Consider the following 24,632-nt stretch of genomic DNA (forward strand, 5'->3'; position numbering starts at 1 on the left):
ATAAAATAATAAATTTACCTAAAGAGGTGAAAAACCTAAACCCTGGATATTACAAAACATTACTGAGGAAAATTAAAGAAGCTTGCATGTTCATGAATCAGAAGACTAAGTATTGTTAAATGGTAGTTCTCTTCAAATTGACCCATACAATCAATATAATTCCTACCAAAATCCCAGCAGGATGGTTTCCTGCCAGAAATTGACAAAATAATTCTAAAAGGTATATGAGATTGCAGAAGATTCAGACTACCTAAAGATATTGAAAACAAAGTTGGAGGACACATGCTTCCTGGTTTTAAAACTTACTGTAAAAAAGCTGTGTACTAGCATTAGAATAGATACAGAGATCAATGGAACATAACTGAGAGACCAGAAATAAACCCTTATACTCATGGGACATAGATTTTTGATGAATGTGCCAAGGCATTTTATTGGGGAAAAATAACCTTTTAAACAAATGGGGCTGGGACAATTAGATATCCTCATACCATACACAAAAAATTTAACTCCAAGTTGCTCATAGACGTAAATGTAAGAGCTAAATAATATAACTATAGGGGAGAGCATGGGAGAAAACCCTCAAGATCATAACAGGAAAAAAATGATAAAATTGAACCTCATCAAAATTAAAAACTTTTGTGCTTCAAAACATACCATTAAGAAAATGAAAAGACAAGCAAAAGACGAAGAGAAAATATTTGCCAATCACATAGCTGAGAAAGGACTTTATCCAGAATATTCAAAGAATTCTTATACCTCAAGGTAAGGAGTCAAACCACCCACTCAAAAAACGGGAAATATGAATGGCTAATAAGCACATGAAAAGATAATATCATTAGTCATTAGGGAATGCAAATTAAACCACAGTGAGATCCATGTCATACCCACTAGAAAGGCTGTGTTAAATCAGACAGATGAGCAAATTTGGGTGGTCATGTGGAAAAACTGGAAGCTTCGCACATTCTGGTGGGAATGTAAAATGTTGCAGCCACTTTGGCAATTTCTTACAAGTTGAACATAAATGTGCCATGTGACCCATCAGTTCCATTCTTAGGTATCCACTCAAGAGAAATGGCAACCCATATCCACACAAAAACTTACGCAGGCATGCTCGTAGTGGCATTGTAATGGCCAAACCTGAAGCAGGTGCAGTGGCCCCGCCGTGCGGCAGCTGGCGAGTGGACAGAAGTGTGGTGTGTCCACAGGACGGGCTAGCGTTGTCTGTAGAAAGGAACAAAGTCCTGATCCGTGCTTGGATGTGGCTGAACCTCGACATCATTATGCTACATGAAAAAATCCAGACACCAAAGCCCACATACTGCAACGTTGCCACTTAAGTGGCATGTCCAGAAAAGATGAAGCTGTAGTGGCAGAAAGCAGGCGAGCCCTTGCCTGGGTGGTGGCGAACTGGGTGCCCAGGAAATGCCCTGAGGAACTCGCTGGGGCGGTGGGAATGTTCCAACGCTCGTTTGGTGAAGCTGGCTCAACTTGGGGCGTACTAAAAGGCCCCTGAGCTGTGGCCCTGGAATGGGTGACACGTGAGGCGTGCCCCAGGGAGGTTAGTGGAGCGCAGCGGACGGGCTGGAGAGAGCAGCAGCGCGGGGTTCGGTCTGTGTTGTACGAGGTCGAGTGGGTTCTCGAGCCCGAAGCAAACCGCGCCACCGAAAGACCAATGTCAGTATCCTGTCACCCCAAGGGTTATTTTTAACCTGGAGAGAAAACCCCTTGTGCATTTGCAAACCAAGGCGTTCCTTTCACTTCTCTTCAAGGGAGCTTTCAGCATTTCCTTCAATGCTGAAAACACTACGATAGAGAGAGTGGAGTGTGCCTGGATTTGCGCAGGCGGCGTCTCCTCCTCGCTCGCCCTCGGCCACCACGCGGGATGGGATCGCCTCTTCTGAGGTTTCTTGCCTTGTGCCAGCGGCCCCTCTCAGCGGCCAGGCTCGGAGCCCTGATGGGGCCACCCAGCCCCGACGCGACGCGCAGCGCAGGACTACTCATCCTCCTCCTGCAGGAGAGGACGCGCTTCCCCGCGGAGCAGGCCGCAGGGCTGCCGGAGCGCTCCCCGGTGAGTGGTGCCTGCGCCTCCAGAGCCCCCAAAGGAAGCGGCGGCACGTGTGCCTCCTCCCCGGAGCATTCAGAGTCAAGTAAACGTTTGTAAAATGCCCAGTTGCTTGTTTTTTTAAATTAAAGTTAATAGAGCACAAAGAATGTTACATTAAAAAACATAAAAAACCAAATCATAAGAGGTTCTCATATAACCCACTCCCCACTCCCCCACCACATCATTTTTGTGAAATTGTATTTTTTGAAGATATATCCATCACACAAAAAATGTTACACTAAAAAATAAAAGAGGTTCCTGTATACCCCCCACCCCCCACCCCACTCCTCTCACACCAACAACCTTCTCCATCATTGCAGCACCCTCGGAACCAAGAGTGCCCACAACTGCAAGCAGAGGAACTGCATCCAGCATCCATGGGAATCCAAGTCCCCTCTTGATCTAGCGGTGGAGTGGACATCACCATCCCAGGGCCCACAGGATGGAGGAATAGAGGATGGACTAGAGAGGACTTACTGATACTCTATTATAGAACTGTTGTGACTAGTCATAGAAGAAATTGTAGCATTGAGGTGGGGAAAGTGGCCACAGTGGTTGCTGAGGGCAGGGAGAGGGAAGAAGAGATGTGATGTGGGGCATTTTTGGGACTTGGAGTTGTCCTGAATGATATTGCAGAGACGATGCAGGACATTGTATATCCTGCCGTAGCCCACTGGATGGACTGGGGGAGAGTGTGAACTACAGGGTAAACTGTTATCTGTGCAGTACAGCAGTGCTCCAGAGTGTTCATTCGCTTTTAAACTGCCTGGCACCGGGGACGCTTTCTGTGCCATCGGCTTCTCCACGGGCAGTCCTTGGAGTCCTTACTGTGACGTCGGGAGAAAATTCTGCTTCTCTTTCGTGTATCGTTATTGCCACCTTGCTGGTAGAGCGTCTCTTAGGGAGTAGAGGAGGCCCACTTGCCGACTCCCGGCTGAACAAAGGCCACGTGGGCGGCGCTGAGCTCCGCCGCTGCCCTCGGCTCTGGCCACGTTGTGCTCGGGCAGGCGCAGCAGCGGCCCGCAGCGTCTCTGCTCCACGGTGTGGTTCGGGTGTGGACTGTTGGGAATTCCCTGGCTTCGTAATTTTAACTTTGAGACAGGAGTCTTCCTTCCTTCCAGATTAGAACGCAGGCACTTCCGTACAGTAAGGAACAAAGCAAGCATGTTCTGGCTTCTGGAACGTCCACCCTTATCAGGCCCCAGGAGCCCGGCTGAGCCGAGCTCGGAGCTTGTGCAGGAGGCGGCGTCCAGCGCACCCGCCCCGGCCACTATCGCTCCGCAGCCGTCATGCAGGCTTTCCTTTTGTTCCACGCGGGCAGCAGACGTGGACCCCCGGTGTGGGGCTCCCGGCAGCCCACCCCTCCCTCGCGCGGGCCCTATCAGGCGCTCGCAGCTGCTGTTATTCTAGATACGGCAGGAAGTAGGTGCTGGAAAGCAGGAGGTGCTCACAGCTCCCCAGGAGCCAGAGGCTGCCTTGCCCTGGCTCCAGCCGGGCCGGGGGCCGGAGGGGGGACACGGCGTCTGGCCGTGCAGATGGGGAGGGGGCTCAGCTGTCGCCCCGCGCCCTGCAGGGGACTCTGGAGCAGCTTGCCCGCCGTGCCCGTCTCGAGCCCTCGGCCCTGAGCAAGTTCCCCTGGGCTGGCCCCAAGAGGAGCGGCCATGGGGGCGGCGGCTGTCAGCCTGGGGCACCCCAGGCCCCTGCCCGCAGAGAGGCCATCAGGTGGGGTTTGCAGGCTGGCCGTGTGTCTCCAAACGGCAGCACAGGAGGCGCTCCGGCGCCGCCTCTCTTGCAGCAGAGCCCCCGGCGGGCAGCGTGCGGCCGGGCTACCTTTGTTGTGTGATGTGTGCAGTGTCTCCAAACACCTGCCCCCTCTAAAATATCTTCCCGGGCACCGTCTTTAGGAGGGAGAAGGACGCCGGCCGCACACAGCCACGCCGCAGCCATCTGCTGGCATCTGTGCACGTCCCAGGGAGAGGCCGGGGGCGGCTGTCCAGTTCACAGCTGTCTACAGCTGCGTGGGGAGGGCCGTGTCAGGAAAGCCCTGCATGTGCACTTGACTTGCCTTTTTTTCCACAGTGGCTGTTGCCAGTAAGCTGCCAGCTGCCATATATCACTCAGATTTAAGAACCCAAACTTTAAAACAAATTAAACTCTTGTTGACATTGTAATAAAAAGCAGAATGGAACTGAACAGCTCCATAAAAGAGAGCTTCAATTATCTTTGTGGATTTAAGGTTGTTTTCTAGGATTCCCAGACTCCCAATACAGCAAAGTTATTTCCTCTTGGCAGATGGCTGGAGAGAAAAAAAGGCGGTTGAACGGATGGGACAGGGTGGCAGGACAGGAAGCAGCGGCCCGACGCGAGCTGATGTTTGCTGACTTGACCAGCTTAAGGAAACAAAAACTGGGCAGCTCGCGTGTGCTCGGGTGGGGCTGTGGCGTGTGTGCGTTTTTAAAATGTGTTTTAATTTAAGGGCTCAAAAAAGTCTTGCTGAAGGCCGACTGCATTAAAAGAAAAATTACAAGCCCAGGTCTGACTATCCTTCATAGACGTGTGCAAACGCGTAAATATCCCCAGTGGTGTTTGATTGCTCTCCCGCCCTCTCATTTCCACCTTATCTTCCATCACCATTATCAGTAACGTTCTTTTATAATGCGTGCTCAGTGCTAAGATGGAAACGGTGGTTTCCACTGGATGAAACGCCAGCTTTCCATCCTTTATGCAGTTTCCTGTCAAGCTAATAGAGAGGTAAAGTATGGCAGAGGAGAGCAGGCATGAAGGTGCCGTCAATTCCCCGGCGTTTCCAGAGGGCCCGCGGGGGCTGCTTCCTGCTCGCTCCCATTTCCTGTTTCCTTCAGCCCTCGGGGCAGCTGGGTTCATCACCTTGGGGTCATCCGTGCGGGGTGCCCACCGCCCACCCAATCCAACCCCACTGCCGTTCCCGCCCCAGCTGAACACCCGCAGAGCCCAGCGCTGGCAACGGCCTCGGGGGCCAAGGGGCCCCATGAGTCTCACGGGCGGGACCCCGAAGCGCGCCTGGCCCGGCAGAAGCATCGAGGCATTCGCGAGTGGGTGAGCTCGATCGGCTCTCTAGGTGAGTTTCCTTCAGCAACTCCTTAAATCACACCGCGGTTACAGGAATGTCGTGATCTTAGAAACATTCCCTCAGGCCCTGAGAGTCGGAGCCTGCTGCCCGGGGACGCTTCCCCGACACTCGGGGCTCTTGTAAAGCACCCCTCACGGCCTTGATCTCAGAGCTGGCGGTGGAGCGCGTGTACCTGTGTACAGGTGCAGCTTGGGAGGAAGGCAGACTGTGGCACTGTCGTGGGCGCTGCGCTGCCGTCACGGACACTGCGCCGCATTGTGGCCTCGTGGCCACCATCGTGACCACTGCACACTTTCACGGGCACTGCACACTGCTGCGGGCACTGCAGGCGTCGCTGCGGCTGTCATCACGGGCACTGCACACTGTCACGGTCACTGTGGCCATTGCGGGCACTGCACGGTTTTCCAGCACTTACCTCTCACGCTCGGGTCACGAAATGGGCCTCAGCTGCACGAGTGCCGTGTGAAGCTCAAACGCTGCTTCAGTTTTTGCAGTAACCGCTTGTGACAAACTAGAAAGCTTCACTGATGCTGCATTTATTGTGAAGAACTATCTCTAAATATCTTCTTCTGTGTATTCAGTCTTTTTCTGAAGACATATTTTAAGGCTTCTTCTGAAATCAGATTTAGGTAAACGGAGGGGTCAGTGCCAAATTTTCCAGGCCTGTGGCCATCGCCCCACGGAAGACGTTGCACAGCCCGAGACGCTCTGTGGTTCTGGCACCAGCAGTCTCGCCGTGGCCTGAGCAGATGTTGCTAGAAGCCTTCACCTTGGAGTTTCGTGATAGAGCTCGACCCGTCCCTGAATCTCGTTGAAACTTACGAAGGGATTCATTAGTTCACCTTGCAGAAGAGGAGACGCCGCCCGTGTTTAGAGGGGCTCACGCCGCCCCAGTCTCTGTAGGACCATAGAGGACCCCGACCGTGGGAAAGCACCAGCGGGAGAGGAGACCCCAGCAGCAAGAAGGTGACTGGTGAACAGCGCCTTCGAGGGCGGTGACGCCCCCGACGGGCGACCGGGGCCCGCGGAGGAGGCAGGATGGCCAGCGGCCTCTCCGCGGGAATCACCCCGGGGGAGAAGCCTCCTCGGCCTGAGCTGCCCCAGGCCCCTTTCCAAGTGCGTCTGTCGGGGAGCGGCTGGCGGGTGGAAGGATTTCCTGCAGGAAGCCGCCCGGGCTCGGGGCACCCGGCGCAGCCCGGGCTCCTGCCGCCAGCAGCCGCGGGAATCCTGGAGCTGCCCGGGGCCCGCGTGCCCACAGCGCGCCGTAATTACATGAAGGCAGCGAGCGCTGCTGGCGCGGCCCCGCTGATCTGATTTAAAGCTAACGAAAACCCAGTAATGTGCAATTACGAGGAACTTAATGTGCCTCCGTGCAGCCTGCAGCTTCCCCGGCACCTAATACACTCTGATGAATTGCTCGTTCCGCGCCAGGTCAGAGGAGCTTCTGTGCAGACTGGTAATTGGGTGATCGATACCAAAGCTCGGTCTCGGGGCTCTTGCCCTGCGGTCCGTATGGCCTCGGAACGTGGAATTGACCAGTGCCCGCATCCTCTGGCATCCCGGCCTCCTATCGCTTCCACTTTGGGCATTTTTAGGGTGATCGCCAGCCCCATTACTGCAGCGCTTTCCTTCTGCCCCGTTCCTTTCTATTCACGTCATTACAGAATAAACGAGCATTCCTGCGGCCGCTCACACACACGTGGGGTGGGGAGCCCTGTGGGCACAGGAGAGCCCAGGGCCGAGCACAGCAGGGTACCAGGACGGGTCGGGCGAGCGGGCGGTTGGGGAAGGAGCATGCCATGGGGGAGGGGTGTGGCGTGGGGCGCGGTGGGGCGCTGGGGGCCTCTGGGAAGTCGTCACTGCGCCCTTGCCCCCCACCCCGCCCACAGGCGCCTTTGGTGGTGGTGGGGAGCGGAGCAGAGCCCACCCGGGGCCGTTGGAGGGGCCCTGGGGAGGGGGCTGCATGGGTGGCTCAGCTTCAGAGGCCCGCAGGGCGTGGCCTCCACGGCTGCCAGGCTAACCCGCGCCCGGGCCCGGGGGTGCTGCCCGCAGGAGGCTGAGGGGCACAGGGGCGCGGGCACTTGGCCCAGGGCCCCAGGGGACGAGTGGAAGGGTGGGTCCCACGAGGGCGATGGAGCAGGTGGCCCAGGGGCCCGCCGCCTGCTGACGCGGGAGCCCTGGGAGCCTGAGGCCCGAGACGCAGCGGGGCCGGGCTCCAGGGGCAGGAGGGCGGCGGTGTAGGTGGCGGCCGGCTAGGGGACGGGAGCCCGGCGCGCTGCTCCGGCCCTTTGGGCACCAGGAAGGCTGGAGCTGTTCTCCAAGAAGAGTCTGCGTTCGGAGAGCCTGGAGCAAGATCCCTGCTCACGGCAGCGTTCCCTGGACGCGTCCAGGAGGCTCCCGGTGCCCGCGCCCTGTGCTTCGGCGACTGGGAAATGGCAGAGGCCGTTTCCAGGGCCCCCCCACTCCGCAGCCTAGCGCCCTGTTTCAAGGTGGTGAAACAGAGGAGCTGGGGCCCAGGACCCCTTTCTTCTCACAGCTGTGAACGGTGGAGTTTTGTCCCAGCACTCTGGTGTGTCTTCTGCCTTCCTGGTGGCGAAAAAAACACACGTGTTTGTTGTTTCCTCTCAGTTGCCGTTACTGGTGCCTTTTTTACGTAGCGCGCAGCTCCCCTGTCGACACCCGTTCCTTCAGTGTCTTCACAGACCTGCGCAGCCGTCACCAGGCTCGAAAAGCCCCCCACCCGACAGGGTTCCCTTCTGCCCCAGCCCCGGCCACCGCTGCTCACGGCTGCGTCTGTCCGCTTGTCCTGGGCACGTAGGAGGCGTGGCCCCGTGGCCTCTTCCCACGGCGGCGGGTCTGCAGTCCGTCCTGCGGGGTGTGGTCAGAACTGCGTTCCTTCTTGGGGCGGAAGAGCTTCCCGGTGTTTGGGTGGCCTCGTCTGCCCACTGCCCGTTTCCGCCGCCGGGCAGCCGTGAGGACGCCGCAGGAGTGGCCCGGAGGGTTTCGCGGGCGTCGGTTTCCAGCTCTCGGGCACACCCCTGCCATGGGTCACTGGGGCAGATGGCGACTCCCTGTTGATTTCTCCAGCGGCCGCCCCGCTTGACACCCCGCGCGCGGCGCCCTCGCCAGGCCTGGCTACCGTCGGCCCGGGGCCCCGGCCAAGTGGGGGGCTTCGATGTGCGTTTCCCGGCCCCCAGCCGCGCCTCGAGCCGCAGGTGCCTGCCCTGCCAACCTCGAGGCAGCCGAGGGCAAGACAGCGTGGCGGGGGCAGGAGGAGGGCACGGTGCTGGCCCACGCCGCCAGCGCAGCAGTGGGGTCTTCCTTCTGAAATTAAACTCAAGGGACTTCTCTTTAAAAATGTTGGATTTAAAGAGTAAAAAAGCGTTAACTGCCGCAAAGCCCTTTGCTGTAATTGCCAGTGGGCCCTTGGCCCACGCTTTTCCCTCCGTGAGCAAAGTAGGCTAATCCTGTTCTTTCACGAGAAACCACTGCAGCAGCCGTGCTGCCCCACCCCTGAGCGCTCAGGCCGCCCATCCTTCCACGCGGCCTCCAGAAGGGGAACTGGGGACCCGGCTTCTGCCCAGGAGCGCGTGGCCCGGCGCGTGGCCCTTCCCCGGCAGGCACGTGGGCTCTCTGTGGCCAAGGCGTCGGCAGTGCCCGTGGATGCGTGGCCTAGCCGAGGGCGTGGCCTTGAAAGGGCTGCAGGCCTGGGGATCCCCCGGCCTCTAGAGCCTCCATGGCTCTCGTGTCCCCAGCAGTGTCTGAGGAGGGAAGGGCCCCCCGTGCAGCGGGATGGGACGCTGGGGCGCCAGGAGCCGGGTCGGGGTTCCCACGGCCACCCCCCACCCTGCTGCGGGTTCTGCACCTACAGGATGGGTGGGGCCTTCCAGGATTAACCCAAAAGCATCGAGCTATGCCTGTGCTGTGTAATAGCGCTGCAGGAAAGAGTCAAAACGCCAACGAGAAAAATGAAACTCGAGGATTTTTATGCTAACACCGTTCTCCGCGCTCAAGGGCAGCCGACGCCCCGCCCGGATGAGGTGGCAGGCAGGTGTGCACAGGTGACGCCCTGGGGGCTGCTTCCCAGTAGGGCCCCTATAGTCTGACGCTGGATCAAAGCTTTGGGAGAGAGATGAGGCCGCAGCGCCCCTGCCGCTGGGTGGGCGTCTGCCGGGGCGTGGCCGGCCGGGGAAGGGGTGGCTTGTCCAGGTTTTTCCCACTGGGCTGTTCCTCTTCTGCTTTTCCTCCACCACCGCCCGCTGAGGGTCTGTCTTTCACTCTCGTGGTGCTCATAGAAAATTCACGCGGTCTCAACTTTAGGCAAAATGTCACCTGTCACACGATGTTTTTGGTTTTGAAAAATCTAGTACAAGATTACTTCTTGAGAAAAGCTCACCTTCCTATCCCTTACAACATAAAAATGGCCTTTGATGGAGCAGCCCAGAGAAATATTTCTAAGAGAAAATTTCTTGCGAGGCACTGAAAAGACGTCCCTGCCCTGGCCCCCGTGTCCAGCCCGAGGCGTCCCTGACGTCACCGTGGCTGTGAGCAGGGTGCTGTGACTCAGTGGCCCGGCTGGCCCGAGGGATCCGCCTCTGGTAGGAGCTGAAGCCAGCCCCGGCGTGTGCTCTGCCCCGGACACGGCTCGCCCGCGCCGCCCTGCGCCGCAGGTTCCTCTTCAGAAGACGGCGTCGGGTTGGGTTTTCTCCTTATAAAATTTCAAGCACAGAAAGGAGTGAATGAGTCCCAGATACCCCCACCCCCCAGGGTCAAGAGCCACACGTGCCTCGTCAGTGCCCTTCGCGGTCCTCCTGGGTTTGTGAGGACCGGGGCTGGACCTCGCTGCGGCTCATCCCTGCGTGCCTCAGGTGCCTCCTCTCGTTTAAATGGCCGTTTCCTTACGTGACCACGATGCAGTTAGCACACCTACCAAAACTATTCATAATTCTTCGCTAAGATGCGGATTTCACTCCAAGTCACGTTTAAGAATGAAAAGGGGCCTCCCTTCCCCTGAGCCTCCTCCTTGACCCCTGCTGTGACCCCCGAAACCTGGCACCTGGCCGCCGCAGGAGCTGACTCACCTGGGTGGTGCCGGCATACTGAGGTTTGAATTTTGGCTTATCTTGAGGTTTGATCGTTTTGATCTGCTCAGTGGATCAGGCTTTAAAGAGCATCGTTTACTCTTGTGTCCAGGCACTCTCACTTGGAGTATCACTGTCTCACACCCGAGCAGGTGGAGAAGGAATTCTGAATTTCCATGGCAGGGTGATGTTGGGAAGCAGCACTTACCAAACCCGCCAGCTGCCCTCCTCTAGGTCCATACATTTTACTTTAACTCAAGGGGGGTGGTGTTTGAAAACCTGTTTTTTCAATTCTGCTCATTTTGTTTGAATAGGGATTTCATAAAATGGGGGAATATATTTTCTAACGGCACAAAGAAAGCACTGGAAAAATACTTGTTGATGGCTTAATGACCCCAGTGAATCATTGCCGAATGGGAGCTTCGCGTAGGTGAAAATAAATGTACCCGGTAATGTGGAAACTGCAGCCAGCCTCTCGGGCAGGGACGGGAGGGGCCGGCCCATCAGCAGCCCCCCGCTGTGCCTGGGGAGTTTCCAGGGGGAACGTTTGCATTATCTGGAGGATTCGGGCTAAATAAGGAAGCAGGCTCTTAAGTAGGAAAGTTATTCTGTTTTAATGGCTGACAGGCACTGCTGACAGCAGAGCTCATCTGATGGAGGGTCATGTTTTATTAAAACCACTACTGTTGTCACTCAGGCGCTCCACTGTCCCATGCCCTCTTCCCCGTGGCAGTGGCTTATTAAGATTAAAAAGATAAAATGAGCGGAGGCTTAAATAGGTCCAGGACACCTGAGGTAACACGAGAACCTACTTTTCAATGAAACTTGAGAACCTGCATTAGTTTCCACTGCTTCCCAGAGCTCTGAAAAAATCACGAGTAGGGAGAGCTCGCGCGGTGCTGGGCGTGCGTTTTCGGAGGCGCAGCGGTGGACGTACTCCCCGCCACAAGAGCCCCAGTTTTCGCGCCCGAGTCCACAGGCTCCAGCTCTCGCGGGCATGCGGCGCGCTGGCAGGTGGAAGCGCACGTGGGACGTTTGCTCGTGAAGGGGAGGTGCTCACTGCAGGCTTTCCAAGAGGTTGCCTCTTCTCAGGACATGCAAGCACCGGCGTGAGCGCCTGCCTCTGGAGACCCCCACCTGCACCCCGCAAGTGCGCGGCAGAGGGGAGGAGAGCAGTTTTCTTCTCTGCTCTCTGCATTCTGGTTCAGGGCTTTAATCCTGTTACTTTTTAGCTTATCTCACATTTACTATAATATCTTATAAAAAAAGAACCAAATTAATCTAAAATATATATTCAATGGAAAAATTGGAAGCTGTGTTTTCAGGAATTCTTGGAAACCATGAGGAGGGGATAAATACGCCCTTCCCTGAAAGTCTCTCCTTTCGTTAAGATTTTCAACCACCAGCAAACGGCTTCCTTATCCAAGAATTATTAGCTACCGTAAACCTCCAGTCAGCAAATGCGATTTAGAGACTTCTTGGAAGTTGTTACTTCACAGGTTTGACCTGAGACATTTCTGGTCTTCCTTGTGTCCACCTAAATTATTTTCCTCTTAGGTTACGGTACTAATTTTAGTAAGGGTGCATTTTCTGGGAAAGACTAATAAGCAAGTACTTTTTATAAATATCTTTTAGTTATTTAGGGGAAAATGCCTTTCCTGTTTTGTTTTGCTCTTCAAAAACTTATTTTGGCTTTCCCTGCAAAATAAAAATGTTTTTGATGACTTGTCCTCTGTAAAGAATATGAATTTTTCTGTCCCTTTGGGCAAAATGGAGTCAACAACTCGGAATTGGCTTTCGTGCTGTGCGTCTTTCATGCAGTGTTTAATTGGCCCACGAGCTTCGGTGGAGACGACCTTGGGGCACCGTGAGGCACTGGCGTGAACGTAGGAAACTGTGACCATAACGTTATGCCGTGTCAGAAGGATCTGAACTCCCCGTAGTGGAAACGTTAAGGCCTTTTTGTTTCCATATTGGTTTTGTTTAAGGACAACGATGGCTCTAAAGAAGTACTTTTCTTCATAAGAGTAACACTGTAGCGTGTCATAAAACCAGCAACGGATTCTCCGAGTATCCCTGGACTTACTTGCTCATTTGCTAAGTAGCGGCAGGTAAATGTTAAAGTAATTTTATTTTTTTAAAGATTTATTTATTTATTTAATTTTGAAACAGCCTGGGTTCGTTATTGGAGCTAACTACTGAAAAAGAGGAAGATACTTTACAGTGTGCTCACATAATTAAGCTAATACATATATTTATCAACAAATAGGTTTAAAAAAATAGACCTCCAAGTATTATTTGAAACATGCGGTCCTTACTAGTTTTATTTAGGAGGTTTTTTTAAAATGCAGGATTGAACGGCGTGCCTGGGTTGACTCCGCTGTACCAAATCCAGTTCCTGAGAAGCGGGGACGGGCGGGTGTCTAATGCCCATCGGGTCCAGCACCTGCTGACCCGCCGGACCTCTGCCCGCCCGCGGACCTGGGCCGGACCCCTGCCCGCCCGCGGACCTGGGCTGGCGCCCGTGAGGGCCGTGGGGGCAGTGGCCGCCGGCCCGCCTGTCCCTTGTCCGCCCGGCGGCCGAGCGCGGGGCAGTGCCGCTGACCTCTGACAGAGGGAAAAGACAAAGCGACTGTTTGCTCTGACTTGAAAGAGCCGCAGGTCTGCCCTGATAACAAACGCGACGCGTGGCCGCGAGCGCTGCAGGCTGTGACGGTTTCAGGAAACACCGAGCCGCGGCCCCGGCCCCGCTGCCTCCCGGTCGCCGAGGTCGACTCAGACTGCACTGCGCGTCTCACCCACTCGCCTGGCAGTTCCTTCTCCTTCCGCCAGTCAAGGAAACTGAAAGTTCACGCGGAGGTGCCAGCGCACATCCTGCGAGAGCAGGTCGCAAGGCCCCTGCGCGCGGTGGCGGGCCCGGCCTCGCAGGGGGCGGCGGTGGTCGTCTCCCCTCCGGGAGGGCCGAGACACCTTGGAGGGAGGCGAGGGCTGGCCCTGCGTGGCCCCTGCCCGGCCAGGGGCTCGGAGCGCGCATGTAGCCTTCCCCGCGGACCCGCCTGCGCGTGCGGTTCCTCTGCGGGGAGGCCCCGGGCTCCGCCAGCTCGCGGGCTGTGCCAGGCACCGGGCGGCGGTGGGAGCTGTGGAGGGTTTGGGGCCGAGGAAGGAGGGAAGACAGGCTCCCAGGGTGCCGCTTCGGAGCCCTTCCCCGCCCCGAGGAGGCATGGCTTCGCGCACCCTGGAAGAAGCGCCAGGCCGTGGCCCGGCAGAGCACCCCGACGCCCCGGGCGTGCCTGCTGGGGGCTTTCCCCAGCACCCTGCGGCTGTAGTCTGACCACGGAGCAGCCCGCGTCCGGCCAGGGCTGTGGCCTGCTGAGCGCCGGGGCCTCGTCCTCTGAGGAGATTCTCTCCGGGGCGCCCTAAAGCGAGCGCCTCTTCAAAGGCGCGTCCCCGGGTGTCTAGGATAGGAAGCTGGTTAGCCGACAGCCAAGTCTTGACACAGGGGGACGGCTTTGCCAGCGCCCATTTCCAGGCCACAGGGAGCCGGCTGCCTCTGACGGACAGAGGCGTTTGGATGATGCCCAGAGGGTGCCGCTTGAGTATCGGGGTTTAAATACAGAGTGAAAGGGGCTGAGCACTGTGCGTACGTGCTGAGGGCCCGGTGTCTTTACTAGTCCTGTGTCCCTGGGCCAAGAGGGCCTGGCATCTTTGCTACTCCTGTGTCCCTGTGCTGAGAGGCCAGGCATCTTTACTAGTCCTGTGTCCCTGTGCTGAGAGGCCCAAGTCTATTTACTACTCTTGTGTCCCTGTGCTGAGAGGGCCAGGTGTCTTTACTAGTTCTGTGTCCCTGTGCTGAGAGGCCCAAGTGTCTTTACTACTCCTGTGTCCCTGTGCCACATGGCCCCAGCTGTCTTTACTACTCCTGTGTCCCTGTGCTGAGAGGGCCAGCCATCTTTACTACTCCTGTGTCCCTGTGCTGAGAGGCCCAGGTGTCTTTACTACTCCTGTGTCCCTGTGCCAACATGGCCCTAGATGTCTTTACTAGTCCTGTGTCTCTGTGCTGAGAGGCCCAGGTTTGTTTACTAGTCCTGTGTCCCTGTGCTGAGAGGGCCAGCCATCTTTACTAGTCCTGTGTCCCTGTGCTGAGAGGCCCAGCTGTCTTTACTAGTCCTGTGTCCCTGTGCTGAGAGGCCCAGCTGTCTTTACTAGTCCTGTGTCCCTGTGCCGACATGGCCCCGGCTGCCTCTACTAGTCCTGTGTCCCTGTGCTGACATGGCCCCGGCCGTCTCTAGCTTCCAATAGACAGGTGGGCCAGCTTTCGGCTCCTCTCGCTGCCGGGATTTTTGAATGAGATTTCGGGTGCCGCCTGTCACAGCACCTGTGGCATCTTGTCCCTGCTGACTTATTTGAAGAGCTCTTGGTTCATTTTACTACGCATTTAGAGCACAGGAAATGCTGACATGTCCTGTTTGTTCTCATAGTGCAATGGAAAGAAAGTGATCGGTGCAGGCCCTCGTGTGTTCCCTTTTGGTGCTTGCCTACCCTCCCCCCTAGAAAAGATTTTTAAAGCACCTGAAAGTACGTAAGGGCTTGTACGGGGAAGTGACAGCAGGAATGGTCTTTCTCAAACAGGAGAATGCCTGACTCGTGCTGGTGCGCAGAGGGTCGCGGCCACGGGGAGTTTGGTTTGGTTTGAAGAGAAGCTGCAGGAAGGGAAAGTGACACAGAGGATGGCGCTCGCCTTCCCCTTGGCGCAGGGACGCCCCTTGGAGCGCCGGCAGCCTTGCTGGTGCAGGCAGTGAGCGGGAAAGCCCGGCTCCAGGGTGGCCGGCTGCGCTTGCACCGCACACCCGGGCCCCCGGCGGCAGCCCGGCCCCCCAGCCAGGGGCCCGTCTCCTCAGGGTCACCGCTGCCCCGAGGGCTTGCCAGTGGCTCTCCCAGCGTCCAGTGGCTCTCCCAGCGTCCAGTGGCTCTCCACGGACCTGCCCAGCCCGGTGTTGCCCCGCAGCCCCATGCGGCGGCCCGCCTTCTCCACTTGCCACCCCTGCCCCAGCCCCTCGGGACGGCCACGCAGCTCGCAACGGCGTGCGGAGGCCGGGACTAACATCAGTGGACACATTGTTTTCTAATCCCTTACAATTTGGTTTGAGATCCTCAGCTGTTTTCAGAAACCAAGAATTCAGAAATGTAGGAAAAATTTACTTAAATCTAGGCAGTGAGTGGGTTAAAGTGTAGCAGCCAGTGTCAAGCTCCCAGAATTCCACCGTGGCCGTCGTCGCGTGCTCGGGCCAGTCCCAGGGACGTCCCTGCATGGAGCCTGCGGAGGTGGGCTTGGGCCCTCAGCACCGCCCTGCGTTTTAGTGTGGCTTCTTGCCAAAATGGTGGTCTGAGAAGAAACGAATTCTCTGGAAGTTCGAGCGGTGCCCTGTTAGAGGACCCTGCGCTTTGCCTGCTTTTTGTGTTTTAAAAATTCTACTTTCCTACTTCCTTCAGCTCCAGGTAGGTGCATAGAGGTGTGAGGAGGGACACACGTATGTGCTCGTGTCCTGTGTGCACTTCCCAGGTGAAAGCAAGGATTCGAGCTCTTGGAAAAAAACAATAGTTTCCACCTTAGGAGCATTTTAGTAAAAAATCAAATATAAGGGGAAAAACCCTTCTTATTAAATTAAATTGTGGTATAACAGCTCACCACATCCTGCTGCAGGCACATCTGATGTTGAGCAAAGGAAAGGTTCCTCTTTCAGACCCCCGGCCTGTCACATGCTACCTGCGTCCAAAATACTTCTCTAGAGAAAAACGCCCTGTGCCAGTGGAAAAGCTGAATAGGAAGACGGAAAGTATCAGCCGAGGAGGCGCTGTGGGAAAGCGTGGGTGTCATCGGCACGGCCGTGTCAGAGAGAAAGCCGCCCCCAAAATAACCGAGACCGAGCCCCGGGGGCCAGTGTGAGGGCACGACCGGGGCCGCGTCCCCACGGAGGCTGAGGGGTGGCCCGGCGGGGACAGACCCGTGCCCTCGCGCCCCGCAGCCCCGGGGGCCCCCTGGCCGGTCGTTACCCCTCCCGAGGCAGGATCAGCCGGCTCCTCCTGGGGCCAGGGCTCCGATCTTATCCAGGGCAAGTCAGGTTTGCCGCGGCGTCCTCGGTGGCGCGAGGGTGGGGACGGCGTCACAGTCAGCTTCCGTCCCCTGCCGCGGGGTCGCCTGGCGCGTGGCGGGGCTCGCTTTGCGCTCCCGTGTGCCTGGAGCATGGGGCCCCCAGCCTCACACCTGCAGGGGCGGCGGGCTCTCGCACTGGGCAGCCCCGCGAGGGGCGAGCGCCCGCCTTCGGCCAGAACCCCCAGCCGGGACCCCGGGTTGGCGGCTTCGCTGGCGACGGCGCACGCCCCCCCGCCCACGGCGCCCCATGGCCGCACTGTGCAGGTGGGCCCGAGGGGAAGCCCTCACCGGGCTCTTCCCCTTTCGCCTTCTCAGACGGAGGCTCTTTTTTCCACTGTGCGTGCGGCCCGGCAGCTCAAGGCCCCCCCCCTCACCTCCTCCATCCTGCCTGCGCCGGGAGGCCACCGGCCAGCGGTCATCGTCCTAGAATCGGGGTCAGACCTGGGGCCTCAGGCGTCCTTAGCCACCGGCGTAGGGGGCGGTGCGGGCGCTTAGCTCGGCCGGCGGGAAGGGACAGCTCGCATCGCCTCAGCGCCAGGCGGGGCAGCTCTCGAAACCGCCGCTCCTCCGCGGCCTGCCGAGCACGTCCTCAGGAGCGGGCATCAGCCTGGCGCCCCGACGGGCCCCAGGCTGTCGTGGAACCCCGAGAAGGGGCGGCCTGTGCCCGCTGAGCCCGGGGCACGGGCCTTGCCGTTTGTAAACTGAACTGCTGCACACACACACACTGCGGCAGCCCGTTGCCGTCGGTTGTGACTGTAGCACACTCCTTCACCACTGTCAGAGGAGTAGCCCTTTCCAAACAAGCTCTGCTTCTGTGCTTGGCGCAGAGAGATCCTCACTGCGGCAGCCTTTTGCTTACTGAGGAAGGGCCCGAAGGGAGCCCGAGCTGTGACCGCCCCGTGATGTGGCAGTAGCCCGCACCCTCGGAACCGGGCGTGAGCCTCCAGAGGGCGGCCGCGCGGGCGAGGCGGGCGGGAAGGCGGAGGGCCAGGCCCCGCGGCTCGTGTCCCTGCTCCTGCCGCAGGAATTCAGCGAAGGGCAGCGATCAAGGTGAGGGCCCCCGGGGCCCGGCAGGGGCAGAGGCAGCCCAAGGCGCCGGCGGCTTTGCGCGGAGGCGCGGCGCGCACGAGGAGAGGCGCCACCTCGCCCTCCGCCGCCAGCCTGCCCGGCTCCGCGGCAGCCCGTGAGCTCTGGGCCTGTGGGTGTCCCCTCGTGGGGTGCAGGGGTGCCCTGCCGTAGCCGGGGTTCCTTCTGGCGCCCTCCGCTTGAAGGCACAGCCACCCGCGGGCAGGGTGTGACTTGGTTTGCTGTGACTCGCGAGTCCCGTCTTGCTGTGTCCGGATGGCGACCGCGTTGCACCCCCCGTGTTACCCCCCTGCCGCGTTGCACCCCCCGTGTTACCCCCCTGCCCGGCTCCCTTCGCTCAGTGACATTAGTCCCCGCCGGGCACAGCCGAGCCCTGGCTCTGCCACGCGCCCTTCCCCAGAGGTGCCCTGGGCGGCGAGGAGAGCCCGGTGGGGGCTGGGCCGGGGCTGGGGCCGCCTCGGGAAGCCCTGGCGGCGGTGTTTATCTGCAGCCAGCGTCCCCAGCTCAGGCCGGTGCCAGCGGGCTGCTATCAGTCCCCATGACACAATTCCTGAGCCCCCAGCCACGCTCGGTTGTTGTTCTTACGGCGCTCAGAGGGGTGGAAAGGGGATCTAGGGAGGGGCGGGGTGGGCGCCGAAAACCCGGCACTGATTGCTCCAGGAAGCTGACCCGGGCGCGCGGGGGCCTTATCGGGGTGGCGCGGCACCCCGGGCTGGGCGGCGGGAAAGTGCGTGGTTCCGTGACGTCAGCGGGCGCTCCCCGCCCCCAAATTCTGCCGGAAAGTGAGAGGTGGCGACAGCGCCCTGATGGCATTTCCCTATCTGGGCGCACATCAGGGGCCGGGGCGGGGCGGGAGGGATGTTGTGCAGCGGCCTGCGATGGCCTTGCCAGGTTCAGTCATTTCCTGTCCATCTGCCAAAAATCACAAGCTGATAATCGACATCACCGGAGTGTGGGAAACCGCCGGCCCTGGCGGTCCAGAGGGAAGCACGAGGCCGAGGGGGAGCCTGGCGCAGGGGCTTGGGGGCCCGGCCGCCCGTCTTCCCTCCAGTGCGTCCTGGAGGCCGCCGCTCTCCGAGCCTCCATCTTAGCGTCCCCGGCGAGGGGCCTGCGTAGAGCGCCAAGTGTCCTTGGACATAACGTCCACCACCAGGGTCCGCCGGCTAGTTCGTGAACGCTTGTCCCCACGTGCCCCGCCCGCCCCGCTCCGCCGTGTGTCCCGAGTGACACGGAGCCGCCTTCTGTGCGACGGCCACGGGCACAGGTGCCCATGGATGTGGCGGCCCTTCCACGGCACGTCTCACAAGCGGGACAGAACGTGCTGAAAACGCGGCTGCCGGGCTCCACGGGTGGTTACAGACCCTGCCGCACAGCGCTTTTCTCCTGGTGACTTTTCTCTCTGTTTTCTTGCAGTAAATGAGATAATACGCAACGACCTGTGCAGCACGAACCCCCGCTCTTAGTTTGCGACGTTGGAGCTCACCAGAAGCCACGCAGGGCCGCTCTTCAGGCCCCAAGGTGGCCTCGGTCCACGCCGGCCCGCGGCTGATGAACTGACCCCAGGCCGGCGCCGCCCAGGCCTCGCCGCTCGCCGACGGCTGGGAGCTGAGTGGACAAGCACCCCACCTGTCTGCAGGAAAAGTCATCTCAAGAGAAACAAGGGCGCGGGCGGGGCCGCGGGAGCCAGGCTGTGTGGACGCCTGCCCTGGGTTCAGTACTGGAAGTGCCTTAGTGACCAGCCAGGCGTCCAGGCAGCGCGGAGCCAGCCAGCCGCTGGATTTGCCACTGCGAGGGTCGGCGGGAGCAGAAGCTGCAGAAGCGTCTCGTACGGTGCTTCCCCTTTGAGCAGGTCACGAGGAAGCTGGCTGGCTAGCGGGGCTCCGGGGAAGAGCCGGGCAAGAGTCCCTGCTTTTCCCACTGCTTCCCGGGCTGTAATAGACAATTCTGTTGCCTTTTTCGGTGCATTTTAGAAACCTTCCAATTTGCCATCTCCCCTCTGTCATAATAGACTTTCCTCCCAGTGTTACTAAAAGAGCTTGTTAATAGTAGCATGCTAGGGTTTTTGTCTGTAGTCTGGCTTCAAACATAGCACAAGTAAACGGAATAGCACATGTAGGTTAGTGGACAAAAGAGGAGCTCTGTCTGTTACAGAATGGACCTTGCATTGCGTGTAGAAAGGAGCTGTGTCTGTTACAGAATGGACCTTGCATTGCGTGTATATACCTACATAGGCCTGTATTTATATATAAATAATAAAACAACAGCAGTGGCGATTTCCAGTCTTTGCCCAGTGAGGGCTTCAAAGTTAGCAATAGCCAATTCCCATTTTGGAAAATGCATCCAAGATTCCAAACCTGACTTTTCAGCTACTTGCATGGGGGTGCCCGTCACACCTCCGCAGGTGTGCATTTTCCCGCCTCTTGCAGTTCAGCGAGCACTTTAGAAAACCAGGAAAGACGTGTTACCAAATGGCAAAATTCGAGAGTAATTGTAAATAACATTACAAAAGGAATGTAATATATTTGTTCAATTATAAGATTATTATTTCACAGAAGCCTTACCACTCTCTGCTTCATCTAAGGAAAATATTACCAAAAAACAATGTTTTTAATATGCAGTGATGTATAATATGTTTTCAAAGTAGTTAACGTGAACAGATAGGTTAGTTCAGCCTTTACTATTGCATTTTGTACAATTAACAGCTTACTATTCATTATTACTAGCAATGACCTATTGTTTCATATAACCAAAAAGCATGGTGTAATTAAAACATAATTGTGCCTTAGGAGGTGATGCCCCCTTATGGAATATGTCTGAATTGCACCCTCTGATGGAGAAGGCATTGAGCAGACCCTCAGGACTGAGGACGAGCTTTCCCCCAGAAAGAACTGTTGAAGCTGTTCTTCCGTGCGATTGTCTTACTTTGTAAACTCGCAGTAACAAAACCTGAAAGCCATATTTGCAACAGTTGCACATACTGTGAGGAGCTGGAGAGACATGGCTACACGTATGTTACACGGCTGCTCTTGCGGGCTGCTCTCGCGGGCTGCCGGACCTGGTTAACGACCCTGTATTAGCGCCGTAGGAATTGCATGAGACCTTTCTTAGTAGATTGTCGTATGAAGAGGAAACGTTTGATAATCTGCATCGGCTATCTTTGTAGTTAGAAAATAGATCCAATAAAGCAGTATTTTTTTTGCTGGACAGTCGTAGCCTGAGAGTGATTCTTTCCGGGTATGGAAAATTCCGCTCTGTTCTTGGCGTGTCTGTGCATAGGAAGCGCCTCGTGTTGGTGAAGCTGTGCTGGGGGGACACGCGGCCGCACTTCCTGCCTCGAGGGAGGAGCCTGCTGGAGAAGCCAGCGGGCCTGTGAGCCGCTCCCGGCGCATGCAGCCCCCCTAGACGTCGGAACGGGGTGTCTGCGGACGGGGCTCTCATGTGGAGGCTCCCTGGCCGAGCCTGTGGGCACAGAGCGGTGGCCGGAGCAGGCCCCCCTGTGCTGACCGGCTCACCGCGGCCAGCTCCTACCCAGAGTGCTTCAGCTTGGGCGGGAAGATATTGCCTCGTCGTTCACAGGGACCCAAGGGACCAGAATCTCCAGTAACAATCTTTACTTCCAGTCTCAGAAATGACATTTGCTTTGAGAACTTAATAAAACGGAAGAATTCCTGCTTCTTTTCCTCGGAAATTTAGTTTGCATGAAAGGTCTAAAGGAACCATCATTACCTAAAAGCAGTCCGTGGCTGCTCTACTGGGTTTGTGTGCTTGACAACTCTGAAGCGAGCTAAAAATCAACGGAGAAGGCCACATACGAGGGGGAAAGAAAACGCGCACACGAGCGTCTGGCCACGGCGAGTGGGGGAGAAGGCGGGTTGTGCTGCCATCTGCCCCCTCCCTGCCCCACGACAAGCTCTTCCAGGTCCAAGTGCAGGGAGTCTGGGGCTGTCCAGCCTGTGTCCCGGGTGGACACCAGCACGTGAGCCTGTGGGAGGCTGAGGGGCGCCCGGGGCAGGCTGGGGCAGTCGAGGCTCTGTCTCTTCCCACTTGCTGCAGGAGAGGAGGGCTGACCTCGGGGCACAACAAGTGTAGACACTTGGTGTCAAAGGGAGGTGTTTTTTTAACCAGTTTTTCCAATCCCATCATTCTATTGAATATTCCAGAGATAAAAATATAAATTTGTAAAGTGATGGATCATTTCTGAGCAAGAAGTTGGATTGCTGTGACTACTTCTCACTTGGTTTCAGTCACTTTGAGGTCGGTTTTGAATCATAAGGAAAGCACACGCGCTTATTTCTAGCAAGGAGGTTGTGCCTGCAGGAGAAGAGCTCACCAAGGTATGTGTTTCGCCCTCATGCATCCAGACCAGAACCAAGACTGCGTTTTTCTGGGAAACGGAGGAGGCTGTCAGGCGGCCTGAGCTGGTGGAGCCCGTGGGGCTTTGGGGTCACTTTTCTCATGTCCACTTTCCGGTGGCGCATCTGGACTTGCGACATGCTTTCCTGGGCCATGGGGTGGGAAAGCCAGGGCTGACCGGGCCACGAGGCTGCGGCACCAGCTCCGCTTCGTTCCTGTTCCTCCTGGGCCCGTGCTTGCGCCCTTCCTGAGCGTGAGACTGCGCGGTAAGAAAGAAAGCATATCGAATGTCTCCTGGTGACCAGTTCGGCCCGCCAGAGCCTGTCGGTGGGCCCCCGGGGGTCTGAGCAGTCCAGTTCCCGGCGGGGGGCGTCCCCACGGAAAGCTCGCCGCCACCGCCACGTCTGCACGCTGGCCTCGCGTCACACGCGGGCCGGCGTAACGTGTTCGCCGCGACTCCGGCTCGCCCCACGGCATCCACAGAGCCCGGCTCCCACCACCGGGGGCTCCAGGCCAACGCTTGGCGCCAGGGAAGGACGTTTTAAAGCCCCTTGTTGGAATAACAAGCCGCCTCGAGCTGGCGTGCTTGGGGAGGAGCTACTGCAGGAGAGAAGGCCGGCGTGGAGGCTGGGGTCCCGGCCTCTGCTGAAGGGGTCTTTCTAAAGCGAGGTGAGATTTGCACAACATGAAATTAACCCTTTCAATGCAAGCGGATCCATGCTGCTCAGCACATCTGCAGCTGCCACATCTGTCCAGTTCCCAGACGTTTCCAGCACCCAAAGGAGACCCCGTACATTAGCGGTTACCGTTCACCCCCTCTCCCCGGCCCTGGCAATAGCCTATCCCATCCCTGCTGTGTGCTCGCCCGTTCCGGACGTTTCCTGTAAGTGGAGTCACACGGTGGGCGCCTCGCTCAGCCTGGCATCGCCTGGTCCAGCTGCATGGAGGCGGGCACCAGCGCCTCGTGCCTGGCTGAGCAGTCACCACGGTTCGTTTCTCTGCTCATCCGCTGGGCGCGTGGCTGCTCCCACCTTTCGCGATTGTGCCTAATGCTGCAGTGAGCGGCGGCATGGGGGCTCAGGCGGCGGCCTGCCTGCAGATGTCGCGGGTATGTGCCGAGGGAAGCGCTGGGTCAGGCAGTAATTCCACACGTCACTTTCTGAGGAACCCCTGACTGCTCACCCAGGCCCAGGGTTTAAATTATCCATCCCTCAGACAGACACTGGGTCACTAACCTGATTTGGAATCACATATGTGAAGCAAATCTTATTCATAATCCCTTAAACAAAAAAAAATTAAGTTAGGTATCTGATGACTAAATTTTCATTCATGCCAAAGCAGGAGGCAGCTCCCTTGATCCGCCGCTGACTATTCCTGGTAGAGCCAACCTGGCTTGGGCTTCTGCCAGGAAAACGGAGCCTCGAATTCATAAACATCTGAGCCGAGCAGATGGTGCCACCCGCTCTGCGGAGCACACGTTTTTGTTTTCCTCACACAGGAGTACGAGGGTCTCGGTAGGACCACCGCGGGCTATGGGAAGCGGGGCACGCGGGCCGGCCGGCTCCTTGAGGGGCGAGCGCCTGCGGGCAGCTCCTACGATGATCTTCTGACAGCGGAGTTCAGGAGCCTGAACTTTCCTACAGTGAACTGCAGAGCGCTCGTAATTTTTCTAAATTGCATAATCAGAAAACAGTTGCCATTTCCACTTGATTGTTCTCTCCGTGACCAAGTGGTTTCTCAAATGTGCTGGCACCCTTCCCTGTCCAAGAGGAGCCGGGCGCTTTTGCAGCGTGCTATTACAGAGCCAATGAGCTGTAGAGTTCCGTGGTAATGAGTTTAATTAGCAGAGCATTGGCCTCCAGCAGCCATTGCTCTTTTTCCCAAAAAGAAGGAGGAAAAAGACTAATGAGAATCTATTTTGGGGTTGTTTAAATCCCATCTGGAAGCAGTGAGCTTGACTGGAGCAAGTCAACTGCTGTCGCCTCGTCGGAGGGGCATCTCCCTGGCACGGACGCGCGCTGGCCGATGCAGAGGCCACGGAGAAGCACGGGCGTGCTGGCACCCTGCCGCTCTCGCCCACTGCCATCACCTCCTGCAGGTCTTCCCGGCTGAGCTTCACCCGTCCTGGCACGACCCCGCGGGAGCTACCCTTCCCACAGGGCCCCCGCGCCCCGTGGCCTGGAGCACCCTGCTGTGCCTGTCACAGGGGCAGTGGGCCAGGGGCTGCCCGCAGGGGGCGGCGAGAGCCTGGAGACCCCACACCCACCCAAGGGACCCTCAGGGCAAGAGGTGTCCCCACCGTCATGGGTAGGACGGACCCCTCAGCTGCCTGCAGACACGTGTGCCAAGGCGTGGCTGATCTCCACGTTTTCCAGACGAAGGCTTGCTGGGAGGCCACAGTGCTTGGGGACATCGTGGGAGGAAGAGGTGGCCGGATGACCTAAGAAGACATTGGCTGGAGCTGACCAGTGGCCTCACACCTGGCCCCTGGTTCCCCCTGGCTGGCCGAGCGGCCTCACACCTGGGCCCCAGCCGCCCGCGAGGCCTCACACCTGGGCCTGGCCGCTGCTTCCCCTCCTTTGGTCTGGGTGTGGCAGCAGTCCCCGCGGCTTTGATGAGGGAAGGCCCAGTACCTGCCCTTGCCGTGGCACCTGCCTGGAGCGGGGTGAGTAGCTGGTGCTGTACCCTGTGGAGTGCCGGGCAGAGATTCGCCCTGGGTGTCCCTCGGGACGTGCCCCCCACCCCGAG

The 24,632-nt window shown here is 57.8% G+C and overlaps 1 protein-coding gene across 5 annotated transcripts in view; it reads left to right on the plus strand.

Moving 5' to 3' along the window:
- The window catches only part of NFATC1 (nuclear factor of activated T cells 1), a 108,322-nt gene extending 87,587 nt beyond the window's left edge, over positions 1–20,735 (plus strand). For all 5 annotated transcript variants that reach the window (XM_058277924.2, XM_058277926.2, XM_058277927.2 and 2 more), the window contains one exon: positions 18,945–20,735. In XM_058277924.2, the coding sequence (XP_058133907.1) occupies positions 18,945–18,994 (50 nt within the window). In that variant the 3' untranslated portion in view covers positions 18,995–20,735. The remainder of the gene's footprint in view (positions 1–18,944) is intronic.
- Positions 20,736–24,632: the final 3,897 nt, after the last annotated feature.

Source organism: Dasypus novemcinctus, chromosome 16 (genome assembly GCF_030445035.2).
Source record: "Dasypus novemcinctus isolate mDasNov1 chromosome 16, mDasNov1.1.hap2, whole genome shotgun sequence".
In the NCBI taxonomy this organism is placed as follows: Eukaryota; Metazoa; Chordata; class Mammalia; order Cingulata; family Dasypodidae; genus Dasypus; species Dasypus novemcinctus.